This window comes from Emydura macquarii, unplaced genomic scaffold (genome assembly GCF_026122565.2).
Source record: "Emydura macquarii macquarii isolate MOO-44397 ecotype Brisbane River unplaced genomic scaffold, CSIRO-AGI_Emac_v2 contig_3451, whole genome shotgun sequence".
Taxonomy (NCBI): Eukaryota; Metazoa; Chordata; order Testudines; family Chelidae; genus Emydura; species Emydura macquarii.
Window position 1 is genome coordinate 5344298 of NW_027133588.1, and position 23382 is coordinate 5367679.

Below are 23382 nucleotides of genomic sequence, written 5' to 3' on the forward strand. Positions count from 1 at the left end.
AATATTTTAAAAAAACTGGATTGTAGCAAGGGTCAGAAATTGAGTAAGGTGGGCGGTGGGGGGGGGGAAAACAATAAATAAAACTTAGGCAAAGAGAGAGACTGAGAAACTCCAAAATTAGGTTGATGTTGTAAGTTGTTTCTCAACATATTTGAAGTGATGAATATGGATAAAGGAGGCTCATAAGAGTTGCTCCTTGCTAGGGTAGAGAAATTCTGAAGAGTCCCGCTAGATGCTAAGCAGGTAGCTGCCTGAAGAGACTCAGAACTTAGCTCACGTAATGCCAGCACTGTGAAATGTGTAGTTCCAGAGAAGAATGCTGGGAAAAAAAGATGCTAGCTAAATTCAGGATAGTTAAAATACAAGTCTTCCTTGCCCATACTAAATTTCCATCAGGACCCAAATAAGTCACTTATCTTCCACATTATTTTCTGTCAGTGAATGTGATTAATGTAAGCATGACTTATGAATAAACTTTGGCGCTATTCTTATAATTTTATAAACATAGGATTTCATTTGTGTTTATTGTGCTTTGTGCACATGAGTGAATAAAAGAGCTCTTAAAGGAACTTGATCACTATTTCTTTAAGTGCATTGCAGGTATAGCTGTTTAAGTAGTGCACTTTTAAAAACCAAGTAAATAATTTACAAACATCATTGCTGGATTTCATACGTCTGTTGATTTCACTCTTTACAAATATTTTTGTCTTGTAGTTGCATTTGAGTCTGTCTTTGGGTTCAGGTGGAGAAGACTCAGATAAGGACAAAAAAGAAATGATCGCTATCCATTCGGTCAACTTGCTGTTGAAAAGTATTGGGGCTACTCTGACTGATGTGGATGATCTTATATTTAAGTAAGCTGATAGTTCTGTCTAATACCTTTTGACTGTTAAATTTGTAAATAGCATTAGTGAATTCTTGTAGGTATTTCACTTCTTCAGTCAGTAAATGATTGGTCTGTTTTAACTATTTAGAATTAATGTAATTGCCTTGTAATTGCATACGCTGATGTGCATATGAAGTGTGTGTGGGGGAGAGGGGTGTCTAAAAGTGGACCTGAGCTCCTCAGAGGAAGAAGATGAAGGGTATCCAATTGTTCTAAACCCTGGCACTGCATCTGTTGGTGGCCTTAGCTCCCTACTAATGTATAAAGTAGTGCTGTAGCTGCACTATTGAATAATGCACAATAGACAACTTAGGTTAGTTAAATAATTTTGTAAATGTAAATACTCTGATGCTAATCTCTAGCTATGAAGTCCATACTATGTATATTTTTTCAGCTGTTAAACCTTGCTATTTGTTTGTCTTTCAGGCTTGCTTTTTTTGAAATTAAGTATCAGTTTTACAGGAGAGAGAAGCTAATGTGGAGAGTTGTTACACATTATAGTGAACAAGTAAGTTTATCCAATGAATTCTACTTTTTAAATATATTTTTGGGATAAATATACCTGCCAGGAATGTGAAGCTTTTGTGAAATAGTTTATTTGTGTATAAACTGTTAGTTTTACAAATCCATTGTAATTTTGTGGCAAAGCAATAAACCTGAATACCATTACTTCAAATGGGTTTCAGTTGCAAAAGTTTCTGCTTTTACTTTGGCCCACCTGTGTCAACTACAGTACCAGGCTCATCATCCACCGTGACGTTCTAATGGAGCTACTTGTCTACATGCAGCATCTTTTCCCATAGCCAGACCCATTCATAATCCCTCAAGCAGAACATAATTACTCCCGTGCCTATGTAGTAGTGCCTTTATCCTGGTATATTGCCTTACGTAGTACTTCTGCTGAAACACTGTTTTAACACCATCTTACTTGTGCTTGAAAGATTTAAAAAGGTTATATGTTATGTGTTAAATCTGTATGTTACATAGATTTTAATTCTAACTTGGGTAGTACATTAAACAAGAGCTGATACGTGTACTATGTCCACTTTTGCTCTTCATTTAGTTCTTGAAGCAGATGTATGTTCTTCTGCTGGGTTTAGATGTCCTGGGAAATCCATTTGGCTTAATCAGAGGTTTGTCTGAAGGTGTTGAAGCTTTCTTCTATGAGCCTTTTCAGGTATGATTTCTTCTTTTAGGTCACTGTATTAGTCAATTAGCTATAAATTGATAAAATATGTTTGAACCCTGATGAAGAATTGGGAAATCATGACACTTGATACCCAAAGAAATCTCTTGTTAAAGGGTATGTCTGCACTGTAATAGAAGACCGATGGCATGGCTGCGGTTGGCCCAGGTTAGCTGACTTGGCCTCCCGGGGCTTGGGGGCTAAAAAACTGTAGTTTAGATGTTTGGGTTTGGGCTGAAGCTCAGGTTCTCAGACCCAGCAAGGGGAAAAGGTCTAGAGCCTGGATTCCAGGCTGAACTCAAACATCTGCACTGCTATTTTTAGCCCTGAAGCAGGAGCCCTGTGAGCCTGCATCTGCTGAACTGGGCTCTGAGACTCAGTGCCATGGGTTTGTCATAGTGTAGATATAACCTAAATAAACAGGTTTTGTCCAATGCACAGCAATTGCCATTTGATTCTTGAAGAGTTGTAGGATAAAGAGAGAGAGAGAGAGAGAGAGTGTGTGTGTGTATTTTAATTTATAGTAAATTTTATGTTTAGGGAGCTGTTCAAGGACCTGAAGAATTTGCAGAGGGCTTTGTGATTGGTGTAAGGAGTCTTCTTGGGCACACAGTGGGTATGTATCAGGTACCTTTATCATCACAGTTATGCCAAAAGTACTTGGGTTGACCTAGTTCTTGTACTGTATGACCACATGTCTTCGTAGAGCTTTTGCTATTTTTGTTTTGCTGAGAAGCATTTTCAAAACATTGATATGGGAATCATGGCAGAAATTGTGATAGAAAAGAACTGACTGAAGAGATCTCTGAGCTATTAGCAATTACTTTGAGAATTCATAGGGGATGGGAGACATCACACGGGACTGGAAAAGGGCAAATATAGTACCTATCTATGGAAAAAATAAAAAGGAATAAGGGCAACCCATGGAATTATAGACCAGTCAGCTTAATTTTGGAACCTGGAAAGATAATGGAGCAAATAAACAGCCAATTAGTTTGTAATCACCTGGAAGATAATAAGATAAGTAGCGGTCAACATAGATTTGTCAAGAACAAATCATGTCAAACCAACCTAATAGCCTTCTTTGACAGGGTAACAAGCCTTGTGGATAGGGGAGAAGCAGTAGATGTATATCTTGACTTCAGTGAGGCTTTTAATACTCTCTCACATGACTTTCTCATAAACAAACTAGGGCAGTATAGTCTAGATGAACCTACTATAAGGTGGGTGCACAACTGGTTGGAAAACTGTACTGCAAAGTAGTTATCAGTGGTTCACAGTCAGTCTGGAAGAGCACATCGAGTGGGGTCCACAGGGATCTGCCCTGCTTCTGCTTTTATTCAATATCCTCATAAATGATTTGGAAAGTGGCATAGAAAGTACACTTTTATAAAGTTTGCATAAGAAACCAAGCGGGGTGGGATTTCAAGTGCTTTGGAGCGCAGGATTAGAATTCAAAATGATCTTGACAAACTAGGGAAATGGTCTGAAATAAAAAGGATGAAATTCAATGAGGACAAATGAAGAGTACTATGCTTAGGAAGGAATAATCAACTGCACAAATACAAAATGGGAAATGACTGTCTATGAAGGAGTACTGCAGAAAAGGATCTGAGGATTCTAGTGGATCACAAACTAAATATGAGTCAGAAATGGAATACTGTTGCAAAAAAAAAAAGCGAACATCGTTCTGGGATGTATCAGCAGGACTGTTGTAAGTAAGACACAAGAAGTAATTCTTCCACTTTACTTAGCACTGATAAGGCCTCAGTGGTAGTATTGTGTCCAGTTCTGGGCCCCACACTTGGGAAATGATGTAGACAAATTAGAGGAAGTCCAGAGGAGAGCAACAAAAATCATACAAGGTCTAGAAAACATGACCTCTGAGGAAAGACTGAAAAAATTAGGTTTGTTTAGTCTGAAGAAGAGAAAACTGATGAGGGACATAAGTCTTCAAGTACCTTCAGGAGAAAAGATTCCCCATTGAAGGCCTCTAAGAAGAGGCAGAAGGTTGTTATAAAGAGGGGGATAAATTGTTCTCATTAGTCACAGAGGACAGGACATGAAGTAATGGACTTAAACTGTAGCACGGGAGATTTAGGCTAGTCATCATGAAAAACTTCCTAACTGTAAGGGTGATTAAGCAATTAAACAAATTATATAGAGAGGTGGTGGAATCTCTGTCACTGGGGTTTTTAGGAAAGGTCAGACAAACACCTGTTAGCGATAATCTTGGTAGTACTTAGTCCTGCTTCAGTGCAGTAGACTGGACTAGCTGACCTATCAAGGTTCTTTCCAGTCCTGCAGTTCTATGGCTCTGTGATAGGTGTTTGTAAAGTTGGCCAATCAGTCTTCAAGAGCGTTGTTCGTTTCCAAATTATTAACAGCAAATGTAATTAACTGAGAGTTCCTAGATTTCAGCATTGTAGAGAATCGCAACTAATTTATGAAAATGTAGAATGCACTGTGTCAGTGTTGAGATGATAAACCAGTGATAAGTATTAGACTTCCAAGACATTTTTTTGGAGCTCATGAAGAGTGTATCCAAAACCAACCATTGTTCTAGCTAATTTGTTAAAGAATAGATATTAAATACTGGAGCAGTGTAGTGGTCCCTCACTCTCAAATGGTGAAGGAGGCCAGTCCGCCTGTCTGCGTCAAGTATAAGCACTCAAGCTCAGATCCTGCTGGCGGGGCTGAGCAGTAAGCAGTCTATAGCTTGTAGTCTTCTAGCAGGGGCAAACAACCATTAACACTCTGAAGGTTCAGCCCCCGTGGGCAGGGCAGAACAGTAAACAATCTTTAGCTAGTGTCTCCTTGCTAAGACTGCTGACAATCAAGAGTCTAGGGCTCTGACCCACTAGGCAGGGCAGAGTTCAAGCGGTTATTAGTCCACAGCCTCCTGGCTGGAGCAGACAGCAATTAACAGTCTGTAAGGAAAGCTCTGACCTCTGGGTAGGACAGAGCAGGGAGGAGTCTTTAGCCTCAGCCTCCGTGCTAAGGCAGACAGTAAACACAGTCTGGGGCCCACAGTCTCCCGGCTGGGACAAACCACAAGGAATGCACAGGCCTTCTGGCCTAGGGGTGAACAGGATGCCACCCCGGGGTGGGGCTGGCAGCAGAGGGTAGGGGGACCTGGGCCTACCCTGCTCCACCGGGTCCCAGCCCAGGGCCCTAACAGTGGTGAATGGTTCCACCACTGGGTCAGAGAGGATCCCACCGAAACATGTTGACTTGTACTCCGGCAACAAAACCAGACTAAAATCTGGTTTCCCTGGGCTACTTCCTATCACAGTCTGGGTGGTGGGTTCCGTAGACCAAGGGTCCTCTGTTTCCTCAGGGTACACTGCAGACAGAAGTCCTAGCAACTCCTCTCCAAGGTCAATCTCCTTCAGAGGCAGGGTGCTGCACAGCACAGGTTGAGCTCCAGAATTCTGCAGCGGGCTGGAGACGTCTGTCTTCCTTGGTTCCCGCTCAACAGAACTGCAGGGCCCTCCCTTTATACTTTCTGCCCTGAATCTTCCAGTGAGGGTGGCGGGGCGTGCAGGGCCGTATTATCCATTAGGCACAATAGGCACAGTGCCTAGGGCCTATGAAACTTTCAGGGCCTACGGAAAAAAATGTTAGATATAATTTTTTATTTTTATTTAAAAAACTATTTATTAATAGCTTAAAATCAAATTAGTTATTTCGGTCAGGGGGCCTACGAAGGCAAGTGTGCCTAGGGCCTACGAAGGTCTTAAAACGGCCCTGGGGGCGTTTGGCTCTGACCACTAGGGGGACTGTTGTGGTTCCTCTCTCTCAAGTCTGGAGGGAGGCTACTCCACCTCCCTACAAGCTGTTACTAGAAAAATTCTGGCAACAGAGGATCGAACCTGACTATGTGCTAAAAACGTTCCAAGGCATGCCATGTTAATATGAAATATTTCTTTTGCTGTAATAAGTTTCATGCCTATACACTGAAGCCTGTTGCTTGAAAGGTAATGTGATATTCTATGCTTCTAATCTGATTATTTTACTAAATGATCTTATTGATAACTTTAACACAGAAAGATTTCTCTGAATTGCATGCTCTTTAAATTGTATATTGTGGTTTGTTCATTATTAATATTATGAAGGAACTGTGTGACTTCATCTCTCCTTGGCTGACAGGAGGAGCAGCTGGGGTGGTATCTCGGATCACTGGTTCAGTTGGAAAAGGCTTGGCTGCTATAACTATGGACAAAGAATACCAGCAAAAACGGAGAGAGGAGATGGGCCGTCAGCCTAAAGACTTTGGTGATAGTTTGGCCAAAGGAGGAAAAGGCTTTTTACGGGTATGAAATTCAAACGAATACTATGGTAACTGTTGGGTCTGTGCAAGAAAATAATGTGTTACATGTATGAAACAGCTGAATGGCATCCTCCATATTCAGTTATTGAACTAATAAAAGAAGTGGAATCTGAAGAAGAAAAAAAATGAAGGTCCATGTACATAGCATGAAATATTAGATATTCTCCTAAGGTGATTCATTTCTTATTTCTTCTAAAATCTACCTGGGAATGTCATAAAAAAATTAAATTTTTTAAAATATCTGAAAAGGAAGTGTATGTAAACAAATTGCTTCATCATTTCTGAACTGTAATGTGCTTAGATTCTGAATTGTGTTCTGTTCATGATGATGCAAGTATTTTGAAAAAAAGACACCTAATATTATAGATATGTGATGTGTGGAAGAAGGGGGGAGAACTGAGAGTTAAAATCCAATAGTTATAGCTGATCATAAGTTAGGTGAAATTCTAGGTAACAATAGTATTGTGCTATAAAACCTAAGTATTACTGCTTATTATTATTACTTCTGTAGATCTAACACAAATATGCCAAAGTCTTCCGAAAGAATATGAATTGTAGTAGATAGATAGTTTTAAAGCTCATATCAAGAGTATTTTAAAAAAATCTATCTCGATGGGGAACTGTAAAAGAACCATGTTGTTTCTATATTATATAGATAATAGAGAGCTATATTAGGAACAGAGAAGGAAGGAGGCTACCACACCTTTCATTATTTCACTTCCCAATAGCAGTAAGGATAAAGGAGAAAAGGGAAGGACAGTCTCAGACCCCTTCCCACCACTTAACTCCCACTCCCCCTGGCTAGCAAATTCAATGTGACCAGAAACTTATTGGTTTTTATATATTGATCTCTGCAGTCACTAATTCTTCTCTGAGTGATTGTCTCTATGTGTAGTGCCCTTCAGGTTGCACATGCTCACTGTGCCCCTGGGATCAGAGATTTTTCCCTAACTGTGTCCCTCACTACACACGTGCCCTTCAATATCCTCATGCTCTGCATGAAGGAAATAAAGGGACTTGCTTGACTGCCATAATTTTACTTCCTCGTTATTGCTTATAGTCTAGGATAGAGCATCAGTTTTGTGCTGACTTATTCAGCTTTCTTCTTTAAAGATTTTAACATTTTCTGTAGTTAGTATTTTTTTTCATATAGTTAGGATAGTTTTAGGGATTTCATTCCCTAATTTTGGCACCCCTCTTCTGGGGCAGGAAGGTATTTCTCTTCATCCCCTCTCTTCTGTTCCCTCAACCCTAGTTCTCCAATGGTTGAGGAACATCTCTGGCTTTTTTACATCAGGTGCCACAAACCCTTCTTGGTCATGGATTACTACTTTTTTGTTTTTTGAACTGAATAAGAAATATGCATATCTATAAATCAGATCCAGGAAAAATGTTAATTTTCTAACTTTTGAATCCTGGCTCTCATTAGATATACTTTTAAGCAGCATCCTTCTGCCTATAAAAAGCAGACGCTGCTTTCATGTGTCCAAAAGGCTTCAGGATTGGCTAAGCCCTTAGGGCATACTCACAAGAATCTGTGTGTATAGTAGTGCGCACACAGCGGTAGTTCAGGTTTCCCACCTTTATTAATGTCTTGGCTTTTACAGCTTACTTTGGGGGTACCAGTGGCAAAATCTTTACCTCTTTGGTCTCCCTTCAGGGACCAAAATTTCTAGGATCCTCTCTTGAACCTCAGTAATTTTTGATTGGACATGAGATACTGATTAATAGCTTTTATTTATTTAAAAAGCAATCTGAAAAAACAAATTCCACCATGTAGAGTTAACACCCATACGATTCATCAGCAGAGTTGGAACCTTAAAGTTTAGATTTACAGCACAGACTCTCCCACTTCAATTAGTGGAGTAACTGATAGTAGTAGTAGATCATCGTCCTCATGGGTGGACCCAGCAGAAGGGAGGAAGGGACAGTTTGTCAGTAGTCTTCACAGATAATTGTTGACAACAAAGTGGTGAGACTCATTAATCTTGAGTTCTGTTGTAGGTTCTGGAGTGGAGTATTTCTCTACTGGTCACAGATCATCTCCTCCAGTTTTTCTGTTTATCCAATCTCTTTCCCAATCTCCTATGTTCCCCCAGCTTCTTGTTTGAGTTTTACCATTGGGGCTCCTTGTTCCAGTCCGGGCTACATGTCAGAGTCCTACTTTCCCTACATCCTGGCTCCCTGGCTCTTCCTTCCTCCTCATCTTGGGCTCCTTGTCCAAACAGCCTTCTCCTTCCCTTCCCCAATTTGGTTCTTGTCTTCTCCACATTCAGGACTGAGGCTGCTTATTCTGTGTGGGTACCAGCAGGGGGAGCATTGGAAGCACAGCAGAGACTCTCTCGTCTCTCAGTTCCTGTGCCAAACCACAGGTGCTCCTGGCAGTTGGGAGGAGCAATTCCAGTGGAGATGCTGCTCTTTTCCTTGCATCCCTGGACTAGAACATATTCAGTGGCTCTATAAGGATATTCTTGCCCAGTCTGCGTGGAATATAAGAACTGTCAGGAGATGGAGCATGGTAAGTACAGATGGACTCTTAAGAGAATTTAGCTGCCAGATTATTTAAAAAAAAAAAACTCTAATGAGCATGTGTGGACTGAGATTTTCGGGAACGTAATACTTTGGCCAAATTTTGGCTGTTTCTCAGAGAAACCACAAAGGGGGCAGATGGCCAACTCCAGGGCATGACCCACGTGCCAAGTTTCAAGTCTCTGCTTATAAAGGGGTTCATTTGCTTCAGGAGCACCTGCTTGTGGCCAGGTATGGCAGCAGTCTCCCCGTAGGGTACCCTTTGCCAGTAGTCATTCTGTCATTGCGGTGGTCTCTCTTCCTATAGCTTGGCCCTCTGGCCAGGTTATGCTTTAATCCAACCCTTCCAGGATAACAGAGTCCAACCCAGCAATAGTCCTTACAGTGGCCTTCCATCTGTCTCTGGGCTCTGCGGTCCTTACACCTCTTACCTCAAGGGGTTTCACCCCACCTACTTCGGTGGCTGGTATGGAAACCCAGGCCCATCCTCTACTCTCATTTCCAGCCCAGGGCCTTGTAGCTGGCAGCCAAGGTCTACTCCCTCAGATTCCTTGCTGCCTCCCTGCACCACATCCTACCTCTTCTATCCCTCAGAGAGTGATTACAGACTGTCTCACTGCAGCCCCTTTCTGTTGCAAACTTCCTGGCTTTATAATGGCCACACAGCCCTCTGCAGCTGGGCTTCAGTGCCAGTTCAGCTTTTTGCTCTCTTTCTTACAGGTGCTGCTAGGTATGTTATTGCCCTCTCAAGCACACATTAACCTCTTCAGGGTCTCTGTGGGGTACATACCCCCTCACTGCTCCAAAGCATGGAGATCCTATTAAAGCTTCTAAATTAAAAAGTTATAAGAATATCTTTTAACATGGGCAAAAATATTTTCCCCTAGTCTTGTTTTCAGAAGCAACTGAAACATTTTTGCTGAAACTTTCCCCCAAAATTGATTGAGAGTCAGAGATCTAGCATGTAAAACTTCATCCCAAATGATTCAAGTTCTGGCCCAGTTAGAAGAACTGAAAACAGTATCATAATAGGAAGTGTTGGGGCAACCTTAAGTACAGACAGTTCTATCATCTCCACCTCTAATTCATATGTAAATAAGTTACTAGTTACATTCAGTTTTGGAAGAACTCATTCCCCAGGTGAACAGTTGAAGAAGGCTGTGTCCGTCCTTATTGCCTGTGACAGAAACAACTACAAGATGCAGTAAAGGGGCCCATGTGCAAATTAAGATCACTGGACATGTGGTTCTTCAGAGAAGAAAAGCAAGCTTCTAATCTGAAATTTGCAGTAACATGCAACAAACTGTGCCTGTGCATGTGCATATTAATCTTATAAGGGTTTGATGAGCATGCAACAAATAAACACAAAATAAACATGTTACCTAGGTGAGGTTTCTCTGAAATGGATGTTGTTAAGTGCCCATGTGATCCATTTTATCTGAAGGGAGGAATTCTTCTTAGGAGATGAAAGGCCATGTTTATGTCCAGTGACTGTTGTTTATGTGGGTTTTGATTCCTACCTAACATCTTTATGCTATAATTGTTAAGTGAAATGCAAATTAAGCACATTAGGAACGCCTGGTAATTGATATTCAAAAGAAAAAAACATTTTACTCTCCCATACTTGCTCAGGAGCATACTTCGAGTGAGATGTTTTTTCTAATCTTGTTGACTGACAAATTCATAAAAGCCTGTTTGCTATTTTTGTATTTCACTGCTAATCTCAAGCATTAGTCTGTTCAGTACTGCTGTGGTTGGGGTACTGCCTAATTTGTTCCTTTAACTCTTTTGTTTACTTTATGAAACTATTCAGCATATTGGAGACCTCATTCCCCAAAGGCTTTACTGCACTTCTAATGTTACTGAAAGCAATCACTGAAGACTAGTCAGAATGTACTGTTGCAGTACTTGTTGAAATAGGGCTTACATATATGGAGACTTAGTGTGTCGCGAGTCATGAATCTGCTGCGTACCAACTGGCTGTATGGATTCTGTTACCATGAACTAAAAATTCTCCATGACAAAGCACACTAGAAGTTCCCAAGTGAACTTTGGTGTACAGAACTTCCAAGCGCAGTAACAGAGTCCACAAAGCCAGCTAGTGCTTGGGAGGCTAGTATGCTGCAGCACCCGGTTTCTCTGTAGAGAAGCCCTTACAACATGTATTCTAGAACATAGGCTTAGCCCTGGTCTACAGTACACAGTTAGGTCGACACAAGGCAGCTTTATGTCGACCTAACTATGTCAGAGTACACACTGTATAACCTTGCTCCCGCCAATGTAAGTGCCCTCTTATACCAACATAACAACTCCACCTCTGTGAGAGGTGTAGGGCTTATGTCGATGTAGTTAGGGTGATGCAGTCTTAACATAGACACTGTGTCCCTTACATCAGGTGTTGGCTGTCTTGTCAATTTCACGTGAAATCAAGTAACTTTTGCCTGCATGGGTTTACCGAGATCCCCTGAGTCAGGTACCTGTGTAATCATTCACCCAAGAGTGAGTGTAAGGTTTCTGCCTGCTGTTCACTGGTCATCATAATCGTTGCGAAATGTACGTACAATGATAGTTCAGGAGTTGTGTCCTTACTAAAAACTAACAGGTTCTGTTCAGGCAGAGGAGAATAAACATTTCTTTCTCTGGCAGGTCATTATGTACTGTTCCAGTGTAAGGCAATTTGCATTACAGAGCACTACATTCCTTCTGTCAGTAGTGTGCGTCCTCACCAGGAGTGCTTCCACTGTCTGAAGAGGGGCAGTGTGGGGGGCTCTGTGGAAGCAGCCGGCAGAAACCTTACATTCAGTCTTCGGTGAATGATTACGTATGTACCTGACACGGGATCTGTGTAAACTCCTGGATACGCCCTCTGCTAGTTGGCCCCAATGGGTCTGTGGGCCACATCATATGACATAGGCTATGGAACAGCCACGAAATAGTAACTTTTCAATCACTTTGCACTACCAGTCAGGATTCTAACTGGTTACGTGGTAGGGATGGTTTCGGTGTCCAGTTTACCGGTTCCCTGAGCCTTCGAATCATTCCAAAGATGTTTTCTTTTATGTTGATCATGTCAACAAGAATTCAGAATAAACAAAAATAAACCAGGAAAAACCCTATTTGAATGCTTTGCCTAAATGTTAATTTTAGAACATCAGGAGAGACAACTAGTGGCTGAATCAGGTTTCAGCATTTTTAACTTTCAAGTGTTAACTTAAACTGTCATTTTTCTCTTAGGGTATTGTTGGCGGTGTGACTGGAATAATCACTAAACCCGTAGAAGGTAGGCAAAAATGATTAGTAAACGTAAAGCCCATTTTTCAGAAGGTTTAACACATTGTACTACATATAATTTACTTTCTATTGAGAAATATTGACTTAACCATGATAGTACTTATTTAGGTATGAGCTAAATTATTTTCATGTTTCTGAACAAAAGTGACATTTTTTAAGTAAAACCATGTCATTTGTGAAAAACAAGTTTTGGTTTCATATATTTTACAGTTGTTACTAAAGCATCTGGTGCAAATTCATGTGCAGACTTTGACACCCTAGTTCACATATCATGTGCAGCTGCGTATAAATAATTTTCAAATGAAAACTTTCTCTGAACTGTCATATTTACAGCTTGCATACAAATTTTAGATATTTTTGCTATTGCACACTTTTTCAAAAGACTTTCCTCTGTGTCAGCAAATTAACCGTATAAAGCTAGGACTGATTAAAGGAGATAAAAGGCTTAGGTAAATATCTCTACCTGTAAAGAAGTGGAGAAATGGACCTTTATGTATTGAGATATTTCACCCCATATGTGGCTCATGTGCGCCTGTGTGTGCATTCATGCAGTTGTATGTTGAATAATAGCACAGGTAGTATTTTTGTTGATGTTGTTAAAGTGATAGGATAAAGAATAATTAGAGTGGCAGCCACACTAGACATAGCATATGTTTTAACCACTCCGTCTATTTCTGCGTTTTTTCATTGGGATGCTTAATTGGCTTGTGCTTAAACCCGACAGGTAGTTTTTTGTTTTAAGCCTGCTTCACTCTGTCAGTATGATGTATGGTTAGAAGAGGAAAGGAGATAAGAAATAGGTGTAATTACTTCTTTTAAAATCAGGCATTTAGATAAAGAACCAAAACACACAGTTGCATGATCCCAACCCCTTATATGTTGACAAAACCATCTAAATATTAGTCAGTTAACTGCATTAAATTTTAATATATCAGCAACCTGCAAAAATCAGGTAATGGAATAGTTCTTCTCTTCTGATCAATGATTCTGTAAAAATGGTATAAAAAACTACACACCATGTGATCAGAACACAAGCTTAGTTTTTTCTTACTCATGCATCATCAGTGCAAATGGTTTTGCAAGCCAAATTGTAACCTTAATTACATCTGTGTATATTCATAGTCTTCAAATTTTGCTCTTAATTAGACCTATGGAGGAACCCCATTGTCTTCAATGGGAGTGAACTGGTGTAACTGGCTCTGATAATTATAATTTTAATAAACAATTCTGATAATGTAGAAGAACGAAGAGAGTCCAGTTCACCCTCTCAGCTGTGTTGGTTCTGAAGGGCTAATGAGATATCAAGTGAACAGCTGAAAGACTGGGAGGGTTCTGTACAGTAAAAAACGTGTCATTAATACATTGTAATTTTTCTGAGTTGAATTGCACATAAACAACTACTTTGAGATGTTTCAGGTATAGAATTGTTCTAATTAAAGTTGTTGAAGTCTTCATAAAGCAGTAGGTGGATTCACTTTGGTATTGGGATCGTCTGCAAGGATAAGTAACTAATACTGTATTTTCTTTTTTGAAGGGGCTAAAAAGGAAGGTGCAGCTGGATTCTTTAAAGGGGTTGGAAAAGGGCTTGTAGGTGTTGTGGCCCGCCCGACAGGTGGCATCATAGATATGGCGAGCAGTACCTTCCAGGGAATCCAGAGGTAAAATGGTGGGCAGAAGTTAGCGATTGTCTGTTTACCAAATGGTCTCAAATATGTGGAGTGTGTGATTGGAGATACAGTGGTAACATATGTTTGCATGCCATTTGGTGTGATTAAAGCAGAAGATACATCAGGAGTACTGAGAGTACATGCTGTTGCTCTGTTAGGTGCCAGGTGAAGGAAGAATGCCACAACAACCCGAGACAGGCACTGTTACAGTCTGACTTAATGTATTTTAGTGTCATATGGAGATTATAAATCAGCTGCATGCAAAAATTAAAATAAAATGAAAGTAATATATTATGGAATACCAACTGAAAGTCCATACAATAATGTAAAAACTAAATAAAAACATAGAAAACTTAGTAATTAAAAACGTGGTTTTTCAGCTTCTGAATGCCCATAGCCATCTCTCACTTTACCCTGCCATAGTACCTAGACCACTGGCACTGTCAGTGGACTTGTGATTCTAAGTCTTTTATGCACTTTTGAAAATGCAGCTCTCATTCTGCAAGCTGTAAAAGAGTCAATAATTATTTGGAGTTGGGAAGAAACTTCTCCCGTAGGTATGTTGTTTGATAATTGTCTGATTGATGAATTATGGCAATGTTATAGATTGCCCTGAGACATGAAGTATTTGGATAATTCATGGCTAGCTAGCAAGTATGAGCAGGATCTCTCAAGGTTGGAGGGGATGAATTTTAAATAAATTATTTAAAAATCTGTGCTAACTAAACTAGTAATAGAATAAAAAAGAATGCAAGTAACAAAAAGAATTGTGGTGCAAACTAAAATCTGTAGTAGTTCTGAATACATTGAAATTGTTGGCCTCTGACAGGGCGGCAGAATCAACTGAAGAAGTGTCTAGTCTCCGTCCTCCACGTCTCATTCATGAAGATGGCATTATCCGGCCGTATAACAGGGATGAAGCTGAGGGTTATGATTTATTTCAGGTATGAGTTACATTATTAACTTAAATAGAGCCTAAATTTTCTAACCTTTGGGGAGTTTAATACTATGCATTATAAAAATGCTTCTTTGGAGAGAGGACATGGTTTTTTATTTCAATTTATAAAATATGCCTATATATTACCATCCAATGGAAGCTTTTGTCACAATATAGAATGAACCTATGTGCTATACAGAGTAAATCAAATACATTACTGCATAACCTTTCTATGTTCTGGTGCATATTGTGTTTATCAATTGCTCATCTCTTCATTTCGTATTAAATGTTTCACTATGACCCTTGTTTAGAAAAAGGGGGATGAAGATATTGTAGCATTTGTGGAACAATCTATGGCTGAAAATTTTTGAATTTAATCCTGTTATTGATAGTTAGAAACCACAGAAGAGGCAGGTACTGCAAGGATAGTGTGAATCAGGACATGTTTTGAATCATCCCATTTCATGATTTGATATACTTAAACAATGCCATTAATAGTGCTTTTTAATACTGCTATTGATTGTATCAACATCTGAAGGAAGAAACTATTGAGAACTAACATGTGGGTCAGCATTAACACTTGCTTCTCTTTTGATGTGGATCCATAAACAAATACACATTTACTAAATTGTTTACTTTTCCCATGTTTTCAGTCTGTGTACGCACACTGTTAATGGTAATATGCTAAAAGCTACAAAATGCATATGATGGTCTACTCTGGTTCATTCCCTGTAAGGTATTCGACATTAGTGGTATAATGGCAATGAATGCTATTTCTCATATACTGGGAAGCTTTAATCCAGTTAATTTTGAGGAAATGAAACAAGATAGGAAACAGGAAGAGCACTTTATGAATATACTAGTTTTAATATATAATTTTTCTGAAGTATTGGTGCTGATGATGATAATACTGGAACAAAATAACCGATTCCAAATGTTTACTTCTAAGTTAAAACTGAAACTTGCATCTTAATAAGTGATAATTGCATTTATCTCCTGTAGATGTCAGCTACCGTTTATGATCCCTTTATGGGTTTCTGATGTTGTGCTTTCTCTCTCTCTCTCTCTCTCTGTCTCTCTTTCCTCGTGCATACGCAGCAAGAACTGGAATAATGGAGTAAACATTTTTCATACCTTTTCCTGATTTCCTTCATGGTCTTTTATCTGCCTTTCAGAATTTAGATTAAGGGCATGATTCCATAAAAAAACCCAAATATTCTTTGACTTCTATTAGAACCTTTATGTAGCAGTTAAATGGCAGTTTAAATTACTCAATTCATAGTAAGAGCAAAAGTAAGACTTGATGAGTAAGGAAGATCATAGACACAAATATGGAAATAATTTCCTCTTGCCTTTTTTTTAATGATGTTGGACCTTACTTCTGAGGTCAGAACGGCGAAGTAGTCGCTAAAGAAATATTCATGGTACTGTAGATGATAAAATGCTCATTGACTAGTCAGCATTCTCTGGAGGGTGTTTATATAGTGATCTTGTTTAAAAATGCAAAGAAAGAAAGTAAGCATGGCTACTATAATTGAATAAAAGATTTGCTCCTGTCTATGAAAATGCTTTTGCAATTTTACAAGTAAGTTATGTAAATAAAATGCTTCCATTCATGGTTTAAATAAGCAGCTTTAGGGCCTGCCTTTGACACTTCTGCCAACTTTTTTAAAGTGAGTGAAGCCACAAGTCTCTGCTTGATGTGTGAAATTTCATGTTAGGGAAACCAATAATTAATCCTACTAGCAACAAAACATCAGTTCTATGTTTTATGCATATACACTGTTAATGGATAATTTAACTTGCTTCAAACATTTGTCTTAAACATTATATATAAGATTAGGATCAGTACGCAACACTTTTTTGGCGCGGGGCGGGGGGTTATTGTAATGATTTGAGTGCATCTCTATGTGGTAGTATAAACTTTTTTCAATTTCCCTCTCAGAAATTCTTAATATTAGATAGTTGCAATCTTTTATAAACAACACTGTCTTAAACTTAGTGCAAAAGCAACAATTTTTTAAATTCAGCTGTTTGTCATACTGTATTAAATAAACATAGAAATATGTTGGTTCTAGGTGTGTGTTTTTCACTCTGTTGCTTAAATATACTTTTCAATGATATGGTAGACTTCGTGGTCTGTTATGTGAGGAAAATGCTTTTGATACATGAAAAGGAAAGATGTTGCACAATTAACACTGGAAATTGGCTCTATGCATATACGGAGCCTCTAAGATTTGTATGTTCAACCTAATTTTTGTGGATTAGAGGTCAATAATATTATTAAAAATAAATATTCCTGTATGTAGTTTTCCATATTGAATTTTCTTTCTGTTGAAAGCTAGAAAATGCTAAGTTAACTATAAAACAGCTCCCTCCTCTCTCAATGCAGTTGCTATACATTTGAGATTATAGAAATTAGGGTCGTGGTGTAGCACAGCATACATGAGCTGTTTTAATATTCAAACAAAGACAGACGGAGACTTCAGGGAAAATAGGACATTGAATTTTAGCCATAAAACTAAATCACCCTTCTCTCATAAAAATCTCACGTTTGTCAAAATACTGCATAATAACTCAGTCTGAGTCCTAATTTTGAAATTTCTTGAGCTAAATTAGTCAGAACCTTACAGTTAGTGAAACAAAGCTGTTTTATTTCCATTAATCCTCATGTTTCTTTCTTCTGGATTGCCAGAAGCCTACAAAGCCTAACAAAAGGACTATTTTTAGTTGTAAACAAGTTGTTGTATAGTGTAAACTTGTCTGTCTTTGTTCCTTTCATTCTGTTGCATTTGGTAGCTTCACAATACTCACTATCTCAGTCTTGCGACGTTGACACGTTAAACTTTCCTTCTCTCTGCCACTGTCATTGATGCTGCCATGAAATCCTGCTGCCACTTTACCTGCACAGCATTTCCAGTGTGCTTTCTTTCTGCTTCTAAAATCCTTGCTCATATCATGTCTGAAGCACTGACCTACCTCATCTCGTTGAGTAATTCAACTAAAGTTCTGCAGTGAAAACCTAGATCTACATTTCATTTGCCCTCTGCAACAAATTTAGTAGTCGCATCTTCACTTGATTGGACCCTCTCAACTTTTCTCTCTCCCCTTCTCCCTCCCCTGTGTATCCACTGCCTTCCTCAGCCCTTTCATTCTTCCTAATGTGAATGCCTAGCTACTAATTCATTTTTCCCATTTATTTCCATTTCTTCTTCCATACAGCTTCCTGTGTCTGGAACTCACTTCCTTACCAAGTCCACCATCTCCTGCTTAAAGTCCCTGCTTAAAATGTGTGTCTTCAATGAAGCCTATACAATTTAATTAATCTATAATTAAATATAAGTTTCTAAAATAAATAAGGCAAAAGCTTGGAACCTTGGGAAAGAATGCCTTACTCTGTCAGACTGCCAGGGGATGGCGTTTCGTTGTGTTTTAAAGCTGAATTATGAATGAAAAGTACTTGATGTAGTTGGGTGCCGCAAACTGGTGTCCCAGAAGAACTTTGCCTGTCAGGAAGTAACAATGCTTCTTGGACTGTAACCTCCGTTACACCCTATAAATACATTATCCATAGCTGACCAACTCTGCTGGTCAGTGCAGAGTGGTGGAAAAGCCCCATTTAGTCACCAGCAAGTCTTAACTTGTGCCATTAGTTAACTTGGCTTGCTATGGTCCAGAATGTAAAAACTGCAGTTGTGACTAACTGCTGCATTGTGACACAAGGGGGAGTTGTTTTGTTATGTTCCCAACAATTTCTGCAAATCCACAGAGAAGTCAGTTGCAGTCTAATCCATATGCAGTGAGAACAGTGGCTTTGTTTTATTTGCCTATAAAGACTTATAATGGTGCTTTATAAAGAAAGTAGAGAAAAGAAAGAATGTGCTAACTTTTCATTAAAGATACCTAATAAATAGGTAATACTTTATGCAATTATAGGAACATAAAACAATTTGCATGAGATGGTGACCTCTACTGGAGCATGTGCATTGCTCCTCTCTATTATTAATTTAGTCAATGTCCAATCCAGCTCTGCATGCATCTGGTGACAATTATTCCCCAACTCCTCTTGGCAACAGATCCAGCTCTTTATTTTATTTCTTGTAAAATTATTTCATGTCTCTTTTTGTATCTTTTAGTATTTTTATCAAATCATTATCAGAGGTTCTAGAAACTGCTTGTTTATCAAAACCCGTATATCAGAAATGCATCTTGTAATTGTTAAGTCAAAAAACATTGCTGACAAACTGAACAATCAGTTGCATTTTGAAATCACAGTAAATGTAAAATTTCCATGAAAATAGGTTTTCATATTTAGAACAAAATGCCAAGTAGAGGTGGTCAATTGTTTGTTACTGCAGTTGTCCAAACAGCTAACTTGGTATTTCAGTATGGCAGGCTGAAGTCAATTATTATCAGATTATCACTGGGGACATAGGAGTTTCAAAATTTCACGTAGCCGCTTTTCAACTAACCCACTTTCTACTCTAAAAGCTAAACCTGGAGTTATTCAGTCTTCCAAATTATGTATTGTAAGAGAATAGGAAATGACTGGCTGTCCATAAACAGTTATTGAAAGAGCAGTAAATTGGACATGCAGGTAAGGTATCCGAGACTTCCCCTCTGCCCCTCCTTCCCAAAAAAGATGTCCCCTTAGAAAAGTGTAGCTCTTGAGAATGAAACGCTGCATTCTCAGACCTTCCAGCTACATTTGTTTGTTTGTTTATAGTGGTGTAATTGAAATAGTTACAAGTAACAGGAAGTGGCATTGACTTAAATTGATAGATGGTGTTTTTATTTTGAAAATACTTGTCATCTCTATTTTTAACTGGCTTTAATTTTTCTAAGGACAGCTAAGCTAGTAAAACAGCAGCAAGATAACCAGCTAGCCTACAGCACATAAAAGTGGAAATTAAAATGTTTGTTTAATGCTGAGCCTGTTTACACATTTTAAGTTTGTTTTAAGAAGGAAATTTAAGAGGATTCTCATATCACAGACTGAAATATGAGCTATATTTAAAATTTTAAATATATTGTAAAGTGAAGAAAACTCTTCCCAAAGATATTTGTTTCTTCAAAAATGACTTCAGTTGTTCAGCGAAAGAAGAAACAAGGAAGGTCATCTTTAGGAGCAGGTTTCCATTTCCAGTGTGAAGTGTGGTATCTTTCACAATCAGCTGTTGAATATTAGGATTTGGACTGTAGATTACAATTTAGTTATCTTTGGAATGAAGCTGGCACAAAGATTTTTGCACAGCAAAACAGTGATGTTTCAGATGTATAGGAAGGTCCATTAGGTACATTGAGGATTATATTTTTTATAATACATATAGTGACTTAATTCTTCAACTTCTTAGAGGGATGTGAAGAATTTTCTTGGATCAATATTGGAATGTCAAGCTCCTGCTCACAAATTTCTTTGATTTGGCGTTGCATATTTTAGCATATCAGAGGAAGTCTGTTTTGAAAGTGTCTGATAACATAAACCTACAATAGCTTAGAAACATATTTGTAATGATTTGTCATGACTGGAAGAAATGGTTATTGGATTAGAAAAGATTTATTGGTGTGTGTTGTTATTGAAGCCCACTCAAAAGGTGCTCAGAGTCTAAATCACTTTAAACTCTGGAATGTTAATCCATTTTTTTAAACTGAGTTTAAAGATTGTGTATATTACAATGTATAATGATGTTTTCAGCTATTTGGAAATAGTTTTTAAATGTGTGAAAATGAAGTGCAAACCTAAATAAGTGTTGAAGCCTGCTTTAATGGACTTTCTATGGATGTGAACCATGGTCACCCTGAGACCTTCCCAGGCATTGTACATGAGCTAAACAGCAAGTGTAGCCTACAGAGTAGGAGAGAGAGAAAATCAAAGTTAAGCTTAACTTTTATTGTTATTGATGGATATAAATTAATATATCGAGTATTTGTTTAAGAAGTATAGGGAATTGAAAATTTAGCTTAAAAAGAGGATAACTAAAGAAAAATGGACTCAAATTCTTTCACCCTTTTTCTCATTGAATGTTACTCAGATTCATGAGTAGTCCACTGACTTGTGGGATAACTCGCAAAATATGCTACTAAATGTAAATAAGAGTATTGGAATTTGGTTCAAAGAAAATTAAGTAACATGGGTAGCAATGAGAATTTAAAAGTATTCATGTTAATCAGTTATATAACTTAAGTAAGGCTTGGATTATCTTGAAAGCAGAAGAACTTCAGGGCATCCAGTTATAGATGCTAGTTGACAGCTTATCCAAGGTACATCTGTTTTGCATCCTTCTAAGGTAAAGATGTATGGTTTTCATCACTCCTTTTCATAAAATAAATGATTCACGGTTCATTCCTCATGATGTACTATGTTTATAATGGATATAGTCTACATTTAAATATTAGTGACTGAGACTCTCAAATGCCACATATTTGAAGTGTACATAATCATAAAGCAGTCTGCAGTCCATGTCCTCAGCCCCCATATTTACATTCCTTTTTAGCCCTAGCAAATCACCTCCCCTGCCCTTAATAAGTTGCCTTACAGTTGAGCAACTTTAAGTGTATTTCCCCACAACATACAGCCTGTAAACAGGAAACAAGTTAATACAAGAGAAGGACTTGGATTCTAAATTACTACAGGTTTACTTCATAAGGTAAGAATCAAGTTCTCTAAGGTGTGCAAGTTTGTCTACATATGATTGTGAAGTTACAACTGTATGTTCAGTATGATTTCATTTCTTGAAATACATTATTTGTTTCACAGTTTTCATTTCATAACTTAATGTCATTTGGTCTCTTTGTTTTCTCCAGCTGCCGTTGTGTTGGCATATTCCCATCAGTCTCACTGTCTCCATATTAGTGTGTGTTCCATGTGTGTAAATTTGTGGAGGGAACCACTTGTTTTTTTGGTGTTCAGGAAATGTCAGTACCTGGCATTTTTCTGTGATGTATCACGAAGATAGAGGTTGAATATTAGTGACTGAATCTCTCAAATGCTACATATTTGAAGTGTACATTAGTATAAATCAGTCTACAGACCATGTCCTCAGTCCCCATGCAGTATTTACATTCTTGAAAAGTCACGTTGCAGTTAAACAGCAGATAAATCATGGGAAGCCTGCAGAAAAAGCTCTTCTAATTCTAAGAACTTGGTTTAACAAAATAAAATCCATAAAAACTAGCTGGAAATTAAAACAATTTTTAAAACATAACTCATTACCCACTTATATAAGTCTTAAAGTAAGAGTGCTCAGAAACATACCTGAGATGTTGGATTTAATATGCATTTTCCTTAATCTTCTTTCTCAGCCTACATGTTCCATAAATACTTGTATCTAACATTTCACTTGCTAATATTTTGTAATGAAAGGCCTGATCCTGAGAGGTGCTAGGTATGTGTGCAATCTGATAGTTTCTTGTGCAGAACACCTCTCTCTCTCTCTGGATCTACTCTGAGTTGTACATTTAAAACTAGGCATATATTTTAAACATAACATATCACAGAATTCTCACTCTTGTGTTCGTGTCCAGTGTGAGGTTTGGCAGAAGGAGATGGCTTCTAGACCCTCAGTGGCAGAGAAAGAATGACAGTTGAAAAATCAGTAGGAATGTTCCACCTGGTTTATGAGTGGTTGGAGACTTGAGCAGATCTCAGTTTTGGGTGAGACTCCCATGAGATGGTAACTTCAAAGAACCAGAATGATTAGATAAATTTTTGAGCTGGAAATAATTAATCCAATATAAATTGAGTATTTGAAGTTTGTTCCTAGAATCATAGAAATGTACGGCTGTAAGGGGCCTCAAGAAGTCAAGTCCAGTCCCCTCTGCTGAGGCAGGATCAAGTAAACCTGGACTATCCCTGATAGGTGTTTGTCCAATCTGCTCTTAATAACTTTCAGTAATGGAGATTCTACAGCCTACCTTGAAAGCCTATTCTAGTGCTTTACTACCTTGATAGTGGAACATTTTTTTCTAATATCTAACCTAAATCTCCCTTGCTGTAAATTAAGCCCGTAACTTCTCGTCCTATCTTTAGTATACGTGGAGAAAAATTGATCAAGTCCTCTTTGTAAGAGACCTTCACTTATTTGAGGGCTGTTATCAGGTCCTCCCTCAGTCTTCTTTTCTTAAGACTAAATGTGACCAGTTTAAATCTTGTTTTCCTTTTTCAGAACTCGCATATCGGGAAGCTGGAAGGCGAAATTTATCGATATCACTGTGCGCTTCTGGGAGGCAAGAAGACAAACCTTGTTGTTACCAATAGGTATTACTGTCTGCAAAACCTAATGTCTCTTCCAAAGCTGCTTTTTGAAGTGTTCTATATTCTTAGGGATCTCGCTCTTTCTTAGTGTGATAAATAAAAATCAATTATTCTTTATCCTACAGAAAAGTTACATTTCACTTCTGTGAACTTTCCTGTCTTTTGTTTCCTGATATTTCGGACTTCTTTAATTTTGTTCCTTTGACAATTAAAAAGGGACCCAAATCTCAATTGATATTAACGTACCTGCTTGAGAATACATCTTAATCAGTGTCCTTGTGGTTTGTGACATTTTCCAT

At 38.4% G+C, this 23382-nt stretch overlaps 1 protein-coding gene across 3 annotated transcripts in view; it reads left to right on the plus strand.

The window, feature by feature from the left end:
• VPS13C (vacuolar protein sorting 13 homolog C) overlaps positions 1-23382 on the plus strand; it is a 139543-nt gene that overhangs the window by 108697 nt on the left and 7464 nt on the right. For all 3 annotated transcript variants that reach the window (XM_067534730.1, XM_067534732.1, XM_067534731.1), the window contains exons 67-75: positions 715-854; positions 1313-1394; positions 1950-2063; positions 2613-2688; positions 6225-6388; positions 12169-12214; positions 13760-13883; positions 14722-14836; positions 22995-23086. In XM_067534730.1, the coding sequence (XP_067390831.1) occupies positions 715-854; positions 1313-1394; positions 1950-2063; positions 2613-2688; positions 6225-6388; positions 12169-12214; positions 13760-13883; positions 14722-14836; positions 22995-23086 (953 nt within the window). The remainder of the gene's footprint in view (positions 1-714; positions 855-1312; positions 1395-1949; positions 2064-2612; positions 2689-6224; positions 6389-12168; positions 12215-13759; positions 13884-14721; positions 14837-22994; positions 23087-23382) is intronic.